The sequence below is a fragment of the Anolis carolinensis genome, chromosome 1 (genome assembly GCF_035594765.1).
Source record: "Anolis carolinensis isolate JA03-04 chromosome 1, rAnoCar3.1.pri, whole genome shotgun sequence".
NCBI lineage: Eukaryota > Metazoa > Chordata > Lepidosauria > Squamata > Dactyloidae > Anolis > Anolis carolinensis.
Genome location: NC_085841.1, coordinates 264,667,015 through 264,685,015, shown reverse-complemented (window position 1 = coordinate 264,685,015; position 18,001 = coordinate 264,667,015). Strand labels below are relative to the sequence as shown.

Here is an 18,001-nt window from a genome sequence, read left to right as displayed (position 1 = left end):
TTCATTTTTCTATTACAGCAACACAAACTACCACTGTAGTCTCAACCTCAACATCTCAGCGTAAGTATTTGAATCTGGAAGTATGAACAAAATGGTTCAACTGGCCAACCTTCTTTTGGCTTTCCCCTTCTCAAACAACTGTCCAGATAACCACTGGGCCTTTTTTTTCAGCTAGAACTACTCCAGAAACACGGCATTCCACAAGCACACCGAAAACAACAGCAACCAGTTCACTATCCACAACCTCAAGAATTACTGTATCAACAGAATCAGATACTTCAAGCACATCTAAAATTATTCAGTCCAGTACTACACCAACTACAGAAACAACTCCAAGCACGGTTCCAATAACTTCTACCCACAGTGTTACAGAGACTGCTACTCCATCCACTACATCTCATCAGATAATAACCATTGTGACCACTTCTGGTAAATAACCATATTTGAATGGTTAGCATGGCAAAATGTTGCACTTTTCTAAAGAATTTTTATAACATACTTTGTTAATTCCTAACATTGCAAGTTGCCAATTAAGTAATTTTCCTGAAACCCCCACATCTTCGGAAGGCGGGTTTAGACCTGGCTCTGCTTAATTCCCATCCTCACATTTTTCTAAATTTAATTTCCTGTGTTCTTCCCGTTGCAGAAAAAACACGAAGCACCAGCACAATCACGACACACAGCCCACCAGGTAAAGACATCTGTCAGTCCTCTTTGGCCTGACTTCTCTCTCTTTTGATTTTCCAATTCTAACCTCACATCCTTCACCACTCTTCCAACTTTTTTGTCGTTTTTAGCACCGGAACCCAGAACACGGCCTCCTCCAAGCACCACACTGAGAACAACAGCAACCACGACACCCCCTACAACCACAAAAACCACTATGTCCACAGAATTGTCCACGGCCAGCACGCCAAAGACAACCCACACCCCCACAACACCTAAACCCACCAGCACTCCCACCACCACATCACCCACCACCACGGAAACGACCACGCCTCCATCGACAACAACCACTTCAGCTACAACTCACCCTGTCACTACCACAGGTAAGTTTTCCCAAACAACACAATACGGTCAGATGGGAATACCATCCCTGCCCCACTCATGATATTTCTGAAAACGTTTGGACTCTCTCTAAAGCCATCTGCATGGCTCCTTCCAAATTGAGAGCCTGGGCAGGACCTCAGCATTTACCTAACTGGCCCGAGATACCCATATCTCAGGATTGCAGTGGGGTAATTCCTGGCTCTCCTTTATTGCCACCCTGCATTTTCGATCTGCTTTTCTGTTCATATAAAGAAACAACCCACCACAAAATCACAACACACACCCCATCAGGTAAAGACCTGTATCGGGAGGAGAGTCTCCTTTGTCCTGATTTGCCACTCTGTAGAAAGTTTCCTGACTTTCAATGTTTGTTGACTTTGTTATTCACAACCTGAATCAGTTTGGGGAGATAGGAAAGTAGATAAATAAAGTTCAATTATTTATTTATTTATTTATTTATTATTTTGCGTCTCCCATGCTTTCTTATTGCAAAGCCTTCAAAGCTCTTCGCTCTTTCTTTTCTTTTCCAGGCCCCACATCCAGAACAAAGACTCCTCCCAGTCCCACACCCAGAACAACACCAACCGCCTCACCCTCCACAACTACTAAATCCACTGTGTCCACAGAATCGTCCACAGCCAGCACGCCAAAGACAACCCCAACCCCAACAACACCCAAACCCACCACCAGGACCACATCTCCCTCCACCACATCGACCTCTCACCCTACCACTCCAACCACCCCCACCACAACCTCCACCAAATCTACTCCAACAAGCACGCACACCCCAATTACCACAATATCGCCCATCACCCCCTTGCCAACGGTCACTCCTATGCCATTGACGACACCCACACCCGTCTCCTCCACGGCAACGCCTACAGTCACCTATACCACTCCGCTAAGCACCACCACTCCCACCACCACTACACCAACCACCACGGAAACGACCACGCCTCCATCCACAACGACCACTTCGACTACAACTCACCCCGTCACCACCACAGGTAAGTTTTCCCAACCCATTCAGTACCGTCAGATGGGAATCCCGTCCTGCTCCCCTCATGACATTTTTGGAAACGTTTGGACTCCCTCTAAAGCCGTGTGCACTGCTCCTCCCAAATGGGGAACACTGGCAGGACTTCAGCCTTCACCCAACTGGTCTGAGACTCCCACATCTCAGGACTGCAGTGGGCTCACTCCTGGCTCTTCTTAATGGCCACCCCTACGTTTCTCTAACTTTTCTATCCGCTTTTTCCTTCCTTTATAGAAACAACCCACAGTACCGTCACGACACACACCCCACCAGGTAAGGACCTATCTCAGGAGGGAAGTCCCCTGTATCCTTATTTGCCTCTCTTTTGAATGTTTCCTGATTCTCAATATTTGTTGACTTTGTTGTTCACCACCATAAATCTCTTTTCGGAGATAACAAAGTATATAAATGAAGACTCAATCTTTATTATTTTTGTTAGAATTATTAATTTGCTATGCCCGTGCTTTCTTATTGCAAAGCCTTCAAAGCTCTTCCCTCATTCTTTTCTTTTCCAGCCCCCACACCCAGAACAAAGCCTTCTCCCAGCCCCACAACCAGAACAACACCAACCGCCTCACCCTCCACAACTACTAAAACCACTGTGTCCACAGAGTCGTCCACGGCCAGCACGCCAAAGACAACCCCAACCCCCACAACACCCAAACCCACCACCAAGACCACATCTCCCTCCACCACATCGACCTCTCACCCTACCACTCCAACCACCCCCATCACAACCTCCACCAAATCTACTCCAACAAGCACGCACACTCCAACTACCACAATATCGCCCATCACCCCCTTGCCAACCGTCACTCCGATGCCACCGACGACACCCACACCCGTCTCCTCCACGCCAACGCCGACAGTCACCTATACTACTCCGCGAAGCGCCACCACTCCCACCACCACTACACCAACCACCACAGAAACGACCACGCCTCCATCCACAATGACCACTTCGACTACAACTCACCCCGTCACCACCACAGGTAAGTTTTCCCAACCCATTCAGTACCATCAGATGGGAATCCCGTCCTGCTCCCCTAATGACATTTTTGGAAACGTTTGGACTCCCTCTAAAGCCGTTTGCACTGCTCCTCCCAAATGGGGAACACGGGCAGGACCTCAGCCTTCACCCAACTGGTCTGAGACTCCCACATCTCAGGACTGCAGTGGGCTCACTCCTGGCTCTTCTTAATGGCCACCCCTACGTTTCTCTAACTTTTCTATCCGCTTTTCCCTTCCTTTATAGAAACAACCCACAGCACCGTCACGACACACACCACACCAGGTAAGGACCTATCTCAGGAGGGAAGTCCTCTGTATCCTTATTTGCCTCTCTTTTGAATGTTTCCTGATTCTCAATATTTGTTGACTTTGTTGTTCACCACCATAAATCCCTTTTCGGAGATAACAAAGTATATAAATGAAGACTCAATCTTTATTGTTTTTGTTAGAATTATTAATTTGCTATGCCCGTGCTTTCTTATTGCAAAGCCTTCAAAGCTCTTCCCTCTTTCTTTTCTTTTCCAGCCCCCACACCCAGAACAAAGCCTTCTCCCAGCCCCACAACCAGAACAACACCAACCGCCTCACCCTCCACAACTACTAAAACCACTGTGTCCACAGAGTCGTCCACGGCCAGCACGCCAAAGACAACCCCAACCCCCACAACACCCAAACCCACCACCAGGACCACATCTCCCTCCACCACATCGACCTCTCACCCTACCACTCCAACCACCCCCACCACAACCTCCACCAAATCTACTCCAACAAGCACGCACACCCCAACTACCACAATATCGCCCATCACCCCCTTGCCAACCGTCACTCCGATGCCACCGACGACACCCACACCCGTCTCCTCCACGGCAACGCCTACAGTCACCTATACCACTCCGCTAAGCACCACCACTCCCACCACCACTACACCAACCACCACGGAAACGACCACGCCTCCATCCACAACGACCACTTCGACTACAACTCACCCCGTCACCACCACAGGTAAGTTTTCCCAACCCATTCAGTACCGTCAGATGGGAATCCCGTCCTGCTCCCCTCATGACATTTTTGGAAACGTTTGGACTCCCTCTAAAGCCGTGTGCACTGCTCCTCCCAAATGGGGAACACTGGCAGGACTTCAGCCTTCACCCAACTGGTCTGAGACTCCCACATCTCAGGACTGCAGTGGGCTCACTCCTGGCTCTTCTTAATGGCCACCCCTACGTTTCTCTAACTTTTCTATCCGCTTTTTCCTTCCTTTATAGAAACAACCCACAGTACCGTCACGACACACACCCCACCAGGTAAGGACCTATCTCAGGAGGGAAGTCCCCTGTATCCTTATTTGCCTCTCTTTTGAATGTTTCCTGATTCTCAATATTTGTTGACTTTGTTGTTCACCACCATAAATCTCTTTTCGGAGATAACAAAGTATATAAATGAAGACTCAATCTTTATTATTTTTGTTAGAATTATTAATTTGCTATGCCCGTGCTTTCTTATTGCAAAGCCTTCAAAGCTCTTCCCTCATTCTTTTCTTTTCCAGCCCCCACACCCAGAACAAAGCCTTCTCCCAGCCCCACAACCAGAACAACACCAACCGCCTCACCCTCCACAACTACTAAAACCACTGTGTCCACAGAGTCGTCCACGGCCAGCACGCCAAAGACAACCCCAACCCCCACAACACCCAAACCCACCACCAAGACCACATCTCCCTCCACCACATCGACCTCTCACCCTACCACTCCAACCACCCCCATCACAACCTCCACCAAATCTACTCCAACAAGCACGCACACTCCAACTACCACAATATCGCCCATCACCCCCTTGCCAACCGTCACTCCGATGCCACCGACGACACCCACACCCGTCTCCTCCACGCCAACGCCGACAGTCACCTATACTACTCCGCGAAGCGCCACCACTCCCACCACCACTACACCAACCACCACAGAAACGACCACGCCTCCATCCACAATGACCACTTCGACTACAACTCACCCCGTCACCACCACAGGTACGTTTTCCCAACCCATTCAGTACCATCAGATGGGAATCCCGTCCTGCTCCCCTAATGACATTTTTGGAAACGTTTGGACTCCCTCTAAAGCCGTTTGCACTGCTCCTCCCAAATGGGGAACACGGGCAGGACCTCAGCCTTCACCCAACTGGTCTGAGACTCCCACATCTCAGGACTGCAGTGGGCTCACTCCTGGCTCTTCTTAATGGCCACCCCTACGTTTCTCTAACTTTTCTATCCGCTTTTCCCTTCCTTTATAGAAACAACCCACAGCACCGTCACGACACACACCACACCAGGTAAGGACCTATCTCAGGAGGGAAGTCCTCTGTATCCTTATTTGCCTCTCTTTTGAATGTTTCCTGATTCTCAATATTTGTTGACTTTGTTGTTCACCACCATAAATCCCTTTTCGGAGATAACAAAGTATATAAATGAAGACTCAATCTTTATTGTTTTTGTTAGAATTATTAATTTGCTATGCCCGTGCTTTCTTATTGCAAAGCCTTCAAAGCTCTTCCCTCTTTCTTTTCTTTTCCAGCCCCCACACCCAGAACAAAGCCTTCTCCCAGCCCCACAACCAGAACAACACCAACCGCCTCACCCTCCACAACTACTAAAACCACTGTGTCCACAGAGTCGTCCACGGCCAGCACGCCAAAGACAACCCCAACCCCCACAACACCCAAACCCACCACCAGGACCACATCTCCCTCCACCACATCGACCTCTCACCCTACCACTCCAACCACCCCCACCACAACCTCCACCAAATCTACTCCAACAAGCACGCACACCCCAACTACCACAATATCGCCCATCACCCCCTTGCCAACCGTCACTCCGATGCCACCGACGACACCCACACCCGTCTCCTCCACGGCAACGCCTACAGTCACCTATACCACTCCGCTAAGCACCACCACTCCCACCACCACTACACCAACCACCACGGAAACGACCACGCCTCCATCCACAACGACCACTTCGACTACAACTCACCCCGTCACCACCACAGGTAAGTTTTCCCAACCCATTCAGTACCGTCAGATGGGAATCCCGTCCTGCTCCCCTCATGACATTTTTGGAAACGTTTGGACTCCCTCTAAAGCCGTGTGCACTGCTCCTCCCAAATGGGGAACACGGGCAGGACTTCAGCCTTCACCCAACTGGTCTGAGACTCCCACATCTCAGGACTGCAGTGGGCTCACTCCTGGCTCTTCTTAATGGCCACCCCTACGTTTCTCTAACTTTTCTATCCGCTTTTTCCTTCCTTTATAGAAACAACCCACAGTACCGTCACGACACACACCCCACCAGGTAAGGACCTATCTCAGGAGGGAAGTCCCCTGTATCCTTATTTGCCTCTCTTTTGAATGTTTCCTGATTCTCAATATTTGTTGACTTTGTTGTTCACCACCATAAATCCCTTTTCGGAGATAACAAAGTATATAAATGAAGACTCAATCTTTATTATTTTTGTTAGAATTATTAATTTGCTATGCCCGTGCTTTCTTATTGCAAAGCCTTCAAAGCTCTTCCCTCATTCTTTTCTTTTCCAGCCCCCACACCCAGAACAAAGCCTTCTCCCAGCCCCACAACCAGAACAACACCAACCGCCTCACCCTCCACAACTACTAAAACCACTGTGTCCACAGAGTCGTCCACGGCCAGCACGCCAAAGACAACCCCAACCCCCACAACACCCAAACCCACCACCAAGACCACATCTCCCTCCACCACATCGACCTCTCACCCTACCACTCCAACCACCCCCATCACAACCTCCACCAAATCTACTCCAACAAGCACGCACACTCCAACTACCACAATATCGCCCATCACCCCCTTGCCAACCGTCACTCCGATGCCACCGACGACACCCACACCCGTCTCCTCCACGCCAACGCCGACAGTCACCTATACTACTCCGCGAAGCGCCACCACTCCCACCACCACTACACCAACCACCACGGAAACGACCACGCCTCCATCCACAATGACCACTTCGACTACAACTCACCCCGTCACCACCACAGGTACGTTTTCCCAACCCATTCAGTACCATCAGATGGGAATCCCGTCCTGCTCCCCTAATGACATTTTTGGAAACGTTTGGACTCCCTCTAAAGCCGTTTGCACTGCTCCTCCCAAATGGGGAACACGGGCAGGACCTCAGCCTTCACCCAACTGGTCTGAGAATCCCACATCTCAGGACTGCAGTGGGCTCACTCCTGGCTCTTCTTAATGGCCACCCCTACGTTTCTCTAACTTTTCTATCCGCTTTTCCCTTCCTTTATAGAAACAACCCACAGCACCGTCACGACACACACCACACCAGGTAAGGACCTATCTCAGGAGGGAAGTCCCCTGTATCCTTATTTGCCTCTCTTTTGAATGTTTCCTGATTCTCAATATTTGTTGACTTTGTTGTTCACCACCATAAATCCCTTTTCGGAGATAACAAAGTATATAAATGAAGACTCAATCTTTATTGTTTTTGTTAGAATTATTAATTTGCTATGCCCGTGCTTTCTTATTGCAAAGCCTTCAAAGCTCTTCCCTCTTTCTTTTCTTTTCCAGCCCCCACACCCAGAACAAAGCCTTCTCCCAGCCCCACAACCAGAACAACACCAACCGCCTCACCCTCCACAACTACTAAAACCACTGTGTCCACAGAGTCGTCCACGGCCAGCACGGCAAAGACAACCCCAACCCCCACAACACCCAAACCCACCACCAGGACCACATCTCCCTCCACCACATCGACCTCTCACCCTACCACTCCAACCACCCCCACCACAACCTCCACCAAATCTACTCCAACAAGCACGCACACCCCAACTACCACAATATCGCCCATCACCCCCTTGCCAACCGTCACTCCGATGCCACCGACGACACCCACACCCGTCTCCTCCACGCCAACGCCGACAGTCACCTATACCACTCCGCTAAGCACCTCCACTCCCACCACCACTACACCAACCACCACGGAAACAACCACGCCTCCATCCACAACGACCACTTCGACTACAACTCACCCCGTCACCACCACAGGTAAGTTTTCCCAACCCATTCAGTACCGTCAGATGGGAATCCCGTCCTGCTCCCCTCATGACATTTTTGGAATTGTTTGGACTCCCTCTTAAGCCGTTTGCACTGCTCCTCCCAAATGGGGAACACGGGCAGGACCTCAGCCTTCACCCAACTGGTCTGAGACTCCCACATCTCAGGACTGCAGTGGGCTCACTCCTGGCTCTTCTTAATGGCCACCCCTATGTTTCTCTAACTTTTCTATCCGCTTTCCCCTTCCTTTATAGAAACAACCCACAGCACCGTCACTACACACACCCCACCAGGTAAGGACCTATCTCAGGAGGGAAGTCCCCTGTATCCTTATTTGCCTCTCTTTTGAATGTTTCCTTATTCTCAATATTTGTTGACTTTGTTGTTCACCACCATAAATCCCTTTTCGGAGATAACAAAGTATATAAATGAAGACTCAATCTTTATTGTTTTTGTTAGAATTATTAATTTGCTATGCCCGTGCTTTCTTATTGCAAAGCCTTCAAAGCTCTTCCCTCTTTCTTTTCTTTTCCAGCCCCCACACCCAGAACAAAGCCTTCTCCCAGCCCCACAACCAGAACAACACCAACCGCCTCACCCTCCACAACTACTAAAACCACTGTGTCCACAGAGTCGTCCACGGCCAGCACGCCAAAGACAACCCCAACCCCCACAACACCCAAACCCACCACCAGGACCACATCTCCCTCCACCACATCGACCTCTCACCCTACCACTCCAACCACCCCTACCACAACCTCCACCAAATCTACTCCAACAAGTACGCACACCCCAACTACCACAATATCGCCCATCACCCCCTTGCCAACCGTCACTCCGATGCCACCGACGACACCCACACCCGTCTCCTCCACGCCAACGCCGACAGTCACCTATACCACTCCGCTAAGCACCTCCACTCCCACCACCACTACACCAACCACCACGGAAACGACCACGCCTCCATCCACAACGACCACTTCGACCACAACTCACCCCGTCACCACCACAGGTAAGTTTTCCCAACCCATTCAGTACCGTCAGATGGGAATCCCGTCCTGCTCCCCTCATGACATTTTTGGAAACGTTTGGACTCCCTCTTAAGCCGTTTGCACTGCTCCTCCCAAATGGGGAACACGGGCAGGACCTCAGCCTTCACCCAACTGGTCTGAGACTCCCACATCTCAGGACTGCAGTGGGCTCACTCCTGGCTCTTCTTAATGGCCACCCCTACGTTTCTCTAACTTTTCTATCCGCTTTCCCCTTCCTTTATAGAAACAACCCACAGCACCGTCACTACACACACCCCACCAGGTAAGGACCTATCTCAGGAGGGAAGTCCCCTGTATCCTTATTTGCCTCTCTTTTGAATGTTTCCTGACTCTCAATATTTGTTGACTTTATTGTTCACCACCATAAATCTCTTTTCGGAGATAACAAAGTATATAAATGAAGACTCAATCTTTATTATTTTTGTTAGAATTATTAATTTGCTATGCCCGTGCTTTCTTATTGCAAAGCCTTCAAAGCTCTTCCCTCTTTCTTTTCTTTTCCAGCCCCCACACCCAGAACAAAGCCTTCTCCCAGCCCCACAACCAGAACAACACCAACCGCCTCACCCTCCACAACTACTAAAACCACTGTGTCCACAGAGTCGTCCACGGCCAGCACGCCAAAGACAACCCCAACCCCCACAACACCCAAACCCACCACCAGGACCACATCTCCCTCCACCACATCGACCTCTCACCCTACCACTCCAACCACCCCCACCACAACCTCCACCAAATCTACTCCAACAAGCACGCACACCCCAATTACCACAATATCGCCCATCACCCCCTTGCCAACCGTCACTCCTATGCCATTGACGACACCCACACCCGTCTCCTCCACGGCAACGCCGACAGTCACCTATACCACTCCGCTAAGCACCACCACTCCCACCACCACTACACCAACCACCACGGAAACGACCACGCCTCCATCCACAACGACCACTTCGACTACAACTCACCCCGTCACCACCACAGGTAAGTTTTCCCAACCCATTCAGTACCGTCAGATGGGAATCCCGTCCTGCTCCCCTCATGACATTTTTTGGAAACGTTTGGACTCCCTCTAAAGCCGTGTGCACTGCTCCTCCCAATTGGGGAACACGGGCAGGACCTCAGCCTTCACCCAACTGGTCTGAGACTCCCACATCTCAGGACTGCAGTGGGCTCACTCCTGGCTCTTCTTAATGGCCACCCCTACGTTTCTCTAACTTTTCTATCCGCTTTTTCCTTCCTTTATAGAAACAACCCACAGTACCGTCACGACACACACCCCACCAGGTAAGGACCTATCTCAGGAGGGAAGTCCCCTGTATCCTTATTTGTCTCTCTTTTGAATGTTTCCTGACTCTCAATATTTGTTGACTTTGTTTTTCACCACCATAAATCTCTTTTCAGAGATAACAAAGTATATAAATGAAGTTTCATTCTTTATTATTTTTGTTAGAATTATTAATTTGCTATGCCCGTGCTTTCTTATCGCAAAGCCTTCAAAGCTCTTCCCTCTTTCTTTTCTTTTCCAGCCCCCACACCCAGAAGAAAGCCTTCTCCCAGCGCCACAACCAGAACAACACCAACCGCCTCACCCTCCACAACTACTAAAACCACTGTGTCCACAGAGTCGTCCACGGCCAGCACGCCAAAGACAACCCCAACCCCCACAACACCCAAACCCACCACCAGGACCACATCTCCCTCCACCACATCGACCTCTCACCCTACCACTCCAACCACCCCCACCACAACCTCCACCAAATCTACTCCAACAAGCACGCACACCCCAACTACCACAATATCGCCCATCACCCCTTTGCCAACCGTCACTCCGATGCCACCGACGACACCCACACCCGTCTCCTCCACGCCAACGCCGACAGTCACCTATACTACTCCGCTAAGCACCACCACTCCCACCACCACTACACCAACCACCACGGAAACGACCACGCCTCCATCCACAACGACCACTTCGACTACAACTCACCCCGTCACCACCACAGGTAAGTTTTCCCAACCCATTCAGTACCATCAGATGGGAATCCCGTCCTGCTCCCCTCATGACATTTTTGGAAACGTTTGGACTCCCTCTAAAGCCGTTTGCACTGCTCCTCCCAAATGGGGAACACGGGCAGAACCTCAGCCTTCACCCAACTGGTCTGAGACTCCCACATCTCAGGACTGCAGTGGGCTCACTCCTGGCTCTTCTTAATGGCCACCCCTACGTTTCTCTAACTTTTCTATCCGCTTTTTCCTTCCTTTATAGAAACAACCCACAGTACCGTCACGACACACACCCCACCAGGTAAGGACCTATCTCAGGAGGGAAGTCCCCTGTATCCTTATTTGTCTCTCTTTTGAATGTTTCCTGACTCTCAATATTTGTTGACTTTGTTTTTCACCACCATAAATCTCTTTTCAGAGATAACAAAGTATATAAATGAAGTTTCATTCTTTATTATTTTTGTTAGAATTATTAATTTGCTATGCCCGTGCTTTCTTATCGCAAAGCCTTCAAAGCTCTTCCCTCTTTCTTTTCTTTTCCAGCCCCCACACCCAGAAGAAAGCCTTCTCCCAGCCCCACAACCAGAACAACACCAACCGCCTCACCCTCCACAACTACTAAAACCACTGTGTCCACAGAGTCGTCCACGGCCAGCACGCCAAAGACAACCCCAACCCCCACAACACCCAAACCCACCACCAGGACCACATCTCCCTCCACCACATCGACCTCTCACCCTACCACTCCAACCACCCCCACCACAACCTCCACCAAATCTACTCCAACAAGCACGCACACCCCAACTACCACAATATCGCCCATCACCCCTTTGCCAACCGTCACTCCGATGCCACCGACGACACCCACACCCGTCTCCTCCACGCCAACGCCGACAGTCACCTATACTACTCCGCTAAGCACCACCACTCCCACCACCACTACACCAACCACCACGGAAACGACCACGCCTCCATCCACAACGACCACTTCGACTACAACTCACCCCGTCACCACCACAGGTAAGTTTTCCCAACCCATTCAGTACCATCAGATGGGAATCCCGTCCTGCTCCCCTCATGACATTTTTGGAAACGTTTGGACTCCCTCTAAAGCCGTGTGCTCTGCTCCTCCCAAATGGGGAACACGGGCAGAACCTCAGCCTTCACCCAACTGGTCTGAGACTCCCACATCTCAGGACTGCAGTGGGCTCACTCCTGGCTCTTCTTAATGGCCACCCCTACGTTTCTCTAACTTTTCTATCCGCTTTCCCCTTCCTTTATAGAAACAACCCACAGCACCGTCACGACACACACCCCACCAGGTAAGGACCTATCTCAGGAGGGAAGTCCCCTGTATCCTTATTTGCCTCTCTTTTGAATGTTTCCTGACTCTCAATATTTGTTGACTTTGTTGTTCACCACCATAAATCTCTTTTCGGAGATAACAAAGTATATAAATGAAGACTCAATCTTTATTATTTTTGTTAGAATTATTAATTTGCTACGCCCATGCTTTCTTTTTGCAAAGCCTTCAAAGCTCTTCCCTCTTTCTTTTCTTTTCCAGCCCCCACACCCAGAACAAAGCCTTCTCCCAGCCCCACAACCAGAACAACACCAACCGCCTCACCCTCCACAACTACTAAAACCACTGTGTCCACAGAGTCGTCCACGGCCAGCACGCCAAAGACAACCCCAACCCCCACAACACCCAAACCCACCACCAGGACCACATCTCCCTCCACCACATCGACCTCTCACCCTACCACTCCAACCACCCCCACCACAACCTCCACCAAATCTACTCCAACAAGCAAGCACACCCCAACTACCACAATATCACCCATCACCCCCTTGCCAACCGTCACTCCGATGCCACCGACGACACCCACACCCGTCTCCTCCACGCCAACGCCGACAGTCACCTATACCACTCCGCTAAGCACCACCACTCCCACCACCACTACACCAACCACCACGGAAACGACCACGCCTCCATCCACAACGACCACGTCGACTACAACTCACCCCGTCACCACCACAGGTAAGTTTTCCCAACCCATTCAGTACCGTCAGATGGGAATCCCGTCCTGCTCCCCTCATGACATTTTTGGAAACGTTTGGACTCCCTCTAAAGCCGTTTGCACTGCTCCTCCCAAATGGGGAACACGGGCAGGACCTCAGCCTTCACCCAACTGGTCTGAGACTCCCACATCTCAGGACTGCAGTGGGCTCACTCCTGGCTCTTCTTAATGGCCACCCCTACGTTTCTCTAACTTTTCTATCCGCTTTTCCCTTTCTTTATAGAAACAACCCACAGCACTGTCACGACACACACCCCACCAGGTAAGGACCTATCTCAGGAGGGAAGTCCCCTGTATCCTTATTTGCCTCTCTTTTGAATGTTTCCTGACTCTCAATATTTGTTGACTTTGTTGTTCACCACCATAAATCTCTTTTCGGAGATAACAAAGTATATAAATGAAGACTCAATCTTTATTATTTTTGTTAGAATTATTAATTTGCTACGCCCGTGCTTTCTTATTGCAAAGCCTTCAAAGCTCTTCACTCTTTCTTTTCTTTTCCAGCCCCCACACCCAGAAGAAAGCCTTCTCCCAGCCCCACAACCAGAACAACACCAACCGCCTCACCCTCCACAACTACTAAAACCACTGTGTCCACAGAGTCGTCCACGGCCAGCACGCCAAAGACAACCCCAACCCCCACAACACCCAAACCCACCACCAGGACCACATCTCCCTCCACCACATCGACCTCTCACCCTACCACTCCAACCACCCCCACCACGACCTCCACCAAATCTACTCCAACAAGCACGCACACCCCAACTACCACAATATCACCCATCACCCCCTTGCCAACCGTCACTCCGATGCCACCGACGACACCCACACCCGTCTCCTCCACGCCAACACCGGCAGTCACCTATACCACTCCGCTAAGCACCACCACTCCCACCACCACTACACCAACCACCACGGAAACGACCACGCCTCCATCCACAACGACCACTTCGACTACAACTCACCCCGTCACCACCACAGGTAAATTTTCCCAACCCATTCAGTACCGTCAGATGGGAATCCCGTCCTGCTCCCCTCATGACATTTTTGGAAACGTTTGGACTCCCTCTAAAGCCGTTTGCACTGCTCCTCCCAAATGGGGAACACGGGCAGGACCTCAGCCTTCACCCAACTGGTCCGAGACTCCCACATCTCAGGACTGCAGTGGGCTCACTCCTGGCTCTTCTTAATGGCCACCCCTACGTTTCTCTAACTTTTCTATCCGCTTTTCCCTTCCTTTATAGAAACAACCCACAGCACCGTCACGACACACACCCCACCAGGTAAGGACCTATCTCAGGAGGGAAGTCCCCTGTATCCTTATTTGCCTCTCTTTTGAATGTTTCCTGACTCTCAATATTTGTTGACTTTGTTGTTCACCACTATAAATCTCTTTTCAGAGATAGCAAAGTATATAAATGAAGACTCAATCTTTATTATTTTTGTTAGAATTATTAATTTGCTACGCCCGTGCTTTCTTATTGCAAAGCCTTCAAAGCTCTTCCCTCTTTCTTTTCTTTTCCAGCCCCCACACCCAGAAGAAAGCCTTCTCCCAGCCCCACAACCAGAACAACACCAACCGCCTCACCCTCCACAACTACTAAAACCACTGTGTCCACAGAGTCGTCCACGGCCAGCACGCCAAAGACAACCCCAACCCCCACAACACCCAAACCCACCACCAGGACCACATCTCCCTCCACCACATCGACCTCTCACCCTACCACTCCAACCACCCCCACCACAACCTCCACCAAATCTACTCCAACAAGCACGCACACCCCAACTACCACAATATCACCCATCACCCCCTTGCCAACCGTCACTCCGATGCCACCGACGACACCCACACCCGTCTCCTCCACGCCAACGCCGACAGTCACCTATACCACTCCGCTAAGCACCTCCACTCCCACCACCACTACACCAACCACCACGGAAACAACCACGCCTCCATCCACAACGACCACTTCGACTACAACTCACCCCGTCACCACCACAGGTAAGTTTTCCCAACCCATTCAGTACCGTCAGATGGGAATCCCGTCCTGCTCCCCTCATGACATTTTTGGAAACGTTTGGACTCCCTCTTAAGCCGTTTGCACTGCTCCTCCCAAATGGGGAACACGGGCAGGACCTCAGCCTTCACCCAACTGGTCTGAGACTCCCACATCTCAGGACTGCAGTGGGCTCACTCCTGGCTCTTCTTAATGGCCACCCCTATGTTTCTCTAACTTTTCTATCCGCTTTCCCCTTCCTTTATAGAAACAACCCACAGCACCGTCACTACACACACCCCACCAGGTAAGGACCTATCTCAGGAGGGAAGTCCCCTGTATCCTTATTTGCCTCTCTTTTGAATGTTTCCTGACTCTCAATATTTGTTGACTTCGTTGTTCACCACTATAAATCTCTTTTCAGAGATAGCAAAGTATATAAATGAAGACTCAATCTTTATTATTTTTGTTAGAATTATTAATTTGCTACGCCCGTGCTTTCTTATTGCAAAGCCTTCAAAGCTCTTCCCTCTTTCTTTTCTTTTCCAGCCCCCACACCCAGAAGAAAGCCTTCTCCCAGCCCCACAACCAGAACAACACCAACCGCCTCACCCTCCACAACTACTAAAACCACTGTGTCCACAGAGTCGTCCACGGCCAGCACGCCAAAGACAACCCCAACCCCCACAACACCCAAACCCACCACCAGGACCACATCTCCCTCCACCACATCGACCTCTCACCCTACCACTCCAACCACCCCCACCACAACCTCCACCAAATCTACTCCAACAAGCACGCACACCCCAACTACCACAATATCACCCATCACCCCCTTGCCAACCGTCACTCCGATGCCACCGACGACACCCACACCCGTCTCCTCCACGCCAACGCCGACAGTCACCTATACCACTCCGCTAAGCACCACCACTCCCACCACCACTACACCAACCACCACGGAAACGACCACGCCTCCATCCACAACGACCACGTCGACTACAACTCACCCCGTCACCACCACAGGTAAGTTTTCCCAACCCATTCAGTACCGTCAGATGGTAATCCCGTCCTGCTCCCCTCAGGACATTTTTGGAAACGTTTGGACTCCCTCTAAAGCCGTTTGCACTGCTCCTCCCAAATGGGGAACACGGGCAGGACCTCAGCCTTCACCCAACTGGTCTGAGACTCCCACATCTCAGGACTGCAGTGGGCTCACTCCTGGCTCTTCTTAATGGCCACCCCTACGTTTCTCTAACTTTTCTATCCGCTTTTCCCTTCCTTTATAGAAACAACCCACAGCACCGTCACGACACACACCCCACCAGGTAAGGACCTATCTCAGGAGGGAAGTCCCCTGTATCCTTATTTGCCTCTCTTTTGAATGTTTCCTGACTCTCAATATTTGTTGACTTTGTTGTTCACCACCATAAATCTCTTTTCGGAGATAACAAAGTATATAAATGAAGACTCAATCTTTATTATTTTTGTTAGAATTATTAATTTGCTACGCCCGTGCTTTCTTATTGCAAAGCCTTCAAAGCTCTTCACTCTTTCTTTTCTTTTCCAGCCCCCACACCCAGAAGAAAGCCTTCTCCCAGCCCCACAACCAGAACAACACCAACCGCCTCACCCTCCACAACTACTAAAACCACTGTGTCCACAGAGTCGTCCACGGCCAGCACGCCAAAGACAACCCCAACCCCCACAACACCCAAACCCACCACCAGGACCACATCTCCCTCCACCACATCGACCTCTCACCCTACCACTCCAACCACCCCCACCACGACCTCCACCAAATCTACTCCAACAAGCACGCACACCCCAACTACCACAATATCACCCATCACCCCCTTGCCAACCGTCACTCCGATGCCACCGACGACACCCACACCCGTCTCCTCCACGCCAACGCCGACAGTCACCTATACCACTCCGCTAAGCACCACCACTCCCACCACCACTACACCAACCACCACGGAAACGACCACGCCTCCATCCACAACGACCACTTCGACTACAACTCACCCCGTCACCACCACAGGTAAATTTTCCCAACCCATTCAGTACCGTCAGATGGGAATCCCGTCCTGCTCCCCTCATGACATTTTTGGAAACGTTTGGACTCCCTCTAAAGCCGTTTGCACTGCTCCTCCCAAATGGGGAACACGGGCAGGACCTCAGCCTTCACCCAACTGGTCCGAGACTCCCACATCTCAGGACTGCAGTGGGCTCACTCCTGGCTCTTCTTAATGGCCACCCCTACGTTTCTCTAACTTTTCTATCCGCTTTTCCCTTCCTTTATAGAAACAACCCACAGCACCGTCACGACACACACCCCACCAGGTAAGGACCTATCTCAGGAGGGAAGTCCCCTGTATCCTTATTTGCCTCTCTTTTGAATGTTTCCTGACTCTCAATATTTGTTGACTTTGTTGTTCACCACTATAAATCTCTTTTCAGAGATAGCAAAGTATATAAATGAAGACTCAATCTTTATTATTTTTGTTAGAACTATTAATTTGTTACGCCCGTGCTTTCTTATTGCAAAGCCTTCAAAGCTCTTCCCTCTTTCTTTTCTTTTCCAGCCCCCACACCCAGAAGAAAGCCTTCTCCCAGCCCCACAACCAGAACAACACCAACCGCCTCACCCTCCACAACTACTAAAACCA

General features: G+C 50.5%; 4 protein-coding genes across 5 annotated transcripts in view; all 4 read left to right on the top strand.

Annotated features, from left to right (window-relative positions):
- The first annotated feature begins 801 nt into the window (after positions 1-801).
- LOC134294510 (mucin-2-like) lies at positions 802-3,436 on the top strand. Its single transcript, XM_062965923.1, has 5 exons — positions 802-1,049; positions 1,581-2,057; positions 2,321-2,359; positions 2,602-3,078; positions 3,342-3,436. Exons 1-5 carry the CDS (start codon positions 884-886, stop codon positions 3,434-3,436), a joined length of 1,254 nt encoding a protein of 417 aa, XP_062821993.1. The 5' UTR covers positions 802-883.
- Positions 3,437-3,525: 89 nt separating this feature from the next.
- Positions 3,526-18,001, top strand: part of LOC134294494 (mucin-2-like) — a 29,846-nt gene continuing 15,370 nt past the window's right edge. Inside the window, exons 1-28 of the mRNA XM_062965823.1 lie at positions 3,526-4,099; positions 4,363-4,401; positions 4,644-5,120; positions 5,384-5,422; positions 5,763-6,141; positions 6,405-6,443; positions 6,782-7,162; positions 7,426-7,464; positions 7,639-8,183; positions 8,447-8,485; positions 8,728-9,204; positions 9,468-9,506; positions 9,749-10,225; positions 10,490-10,528; positions 10,771-11,247; positions 11,511-11,549; positions 11,792-12,268; positions 12,532-12,570; positions 12,813-13,472; positions 13,553-13,591; positions 13,932-14,310; positions 14,574-14,612; positions 14,951-15,331; positions 15,595-15,633; positions 15,972-16,352; positions 16,616-16,654; positions 16,993-17,373; positions 17,637-17,675. Coding sequence (XP_062821893.1) covers positions 3,562-4,099; positions 4,363-4,401; positions 4,644-5,120; positions 5,384-5,422; positions 5,763-6,141; positions 6,405-6,443; positions 6,782-7,162; positions 7,426-7,464; positions 7,639-8,183; positions 8,447-8,485; positions 8,728-9,204; positions 9,468-9,506; positions 9,749-10,225; positions 10,490-10,528; positions 10,771-11,247; positions 11,511-11,549; positions 11,792-12,268; positions 12,532-12,570; positions 12,813-13,472; positions 13,553-13,591; positions 13,932-14,310; positions 14,574-14,612; positions 14,951-15,331; positions 15,595-15,633; positions 15,972-16,352; positions 16,616-16,654; positions 16,993-17,373; positions 17,637-17,675 — 6,956 coding nt within the window. The 5' untranslated portion in view covers positions 3,526-3,561. The remainder of the gene's footprint in view (positions 4,100-4,362; positions 4,402-4,643; positions 5,121-5,383; positions 5,423-5,762; positions 6,142-6,404; positions 6,444-6,781; positions 7,163-7,425; positions 7,465-7,638; positions 8,184-8,446; positions 8,486-8,727; positions 9,205-9,467; positions 9,507-9,748; positions 10,226-10,489; positions 10,529-10,770; positions 11,248-11,510; positions 11,550-11,791; positions 12,269-12,531; positions 12,571-12,812; positions 13,473-13,552; positions 13,592-13,931; positions 14,311-14,573; positions 14,613-14,950; positions 15,332-15,594; positions 15,634-15,971; positions 16,353-16,615; positions 16,655-16,992; positions 17,374-17,636; positions 17,676-18,001) is intronic.
- LOC134295360 (uncharacterized) lies at positions 5,568-6,503 on the top strand. The gene is made up of 2 exons (XM_062967606.1): positions 5,568-6,141; positions 6,405-6,503. Exons 1-2 carry the CDS (start codon positions 5,604-5,606, stop codon positions 6,497-6,499), a joined length of 633 nt encoding a protein of 210 aa, XP_062823676.1. The 5' UTR covers positions 5,568-5,603; the 3' UTR covers positions 6,500-6,503.
- LOC134295359 (integumentary mucin A.1-like) lies at positions 15,740-17,834 on the top strand. 2 transcript variants are annotated; one of them, XM_062967605.1, is made up of 4 exons: positions 15,740-16,352; positions 16,616-16,654; positions 16,897-17,373; positions 17,637-17,834. In XM_062967605.1, the coding sequence occupies exons 1-4, from the start codon at positions 16,181-16,183 to the stop codon at positions 17,729-17,731; spliced, it is 783 nt and encodes a 260-aa protein (XP_062823675.1). In that variant the 5' UTR covers positions 15,740-16,180; the 3' UTR covers positions 17,732-17,834. The 2 variants fall into 2 exon arrangements, with proteins under 2 accessions (XP_062823675.1, XP_062823674.1); XM_062967604.1 differs by having other exon boundaries at positions 16,897-17,834.

Coding starts and splice junctions, on each gene's coding strand:
- LOC134295360 (XM_062967606.1), top strand. CDS start 5,604: ATGCCCGTGCTTTCTTATTGCAAAGCCTTCAAAGCTCTTCCCTCTTTC. Junction 6,142..6,404: donor TCACCCCGTCACCACCACAG/GTAAGTTTTCCC, acceptor CTTCCTTTATAG/AAACAACCCACAGTACCGTC.
- LOC134295359 (XM_062967604.1), top strand. CDS start 16,181: ATGCCACCGACGACACCCACACCCGTCTCCTCCACGCCAACGCCGACA. Junction 16,353..16,615: donor TCACCCCGTCACCACCACAG/GTAAGTTTTCCC, acceptor CTTCCTTTATAG/AAACAACCCACAGCACCGTC. Junction 16,655..16,896: donor CACGACACACACCCCACCAG/GTAAGGACCTAT, acceptor TTTCTTTTCCAG/CCCCCACACCCAGAAGAAAG.
- LOC134294510 (XM_062965923.1), top strand. CDS start 884: ATGTCCACAGAATTGTCCACGGCCAGCACGCCAAAGACAACCCACACC. Junction 1,050..1,580: donor TCACCCTGTCACTACCACAG/GTAAGTTTTCCC, acceptor TTTCTTTTCCAG/GCCCCACATCCAGAACAAAG. Junction 2,058..2,320: donor TCACCCCGTCACCACCACAG/GTAAGTTTTCCC, acceptor CTTCCTTTATAG/AAACAACCCACAGTACCGTC.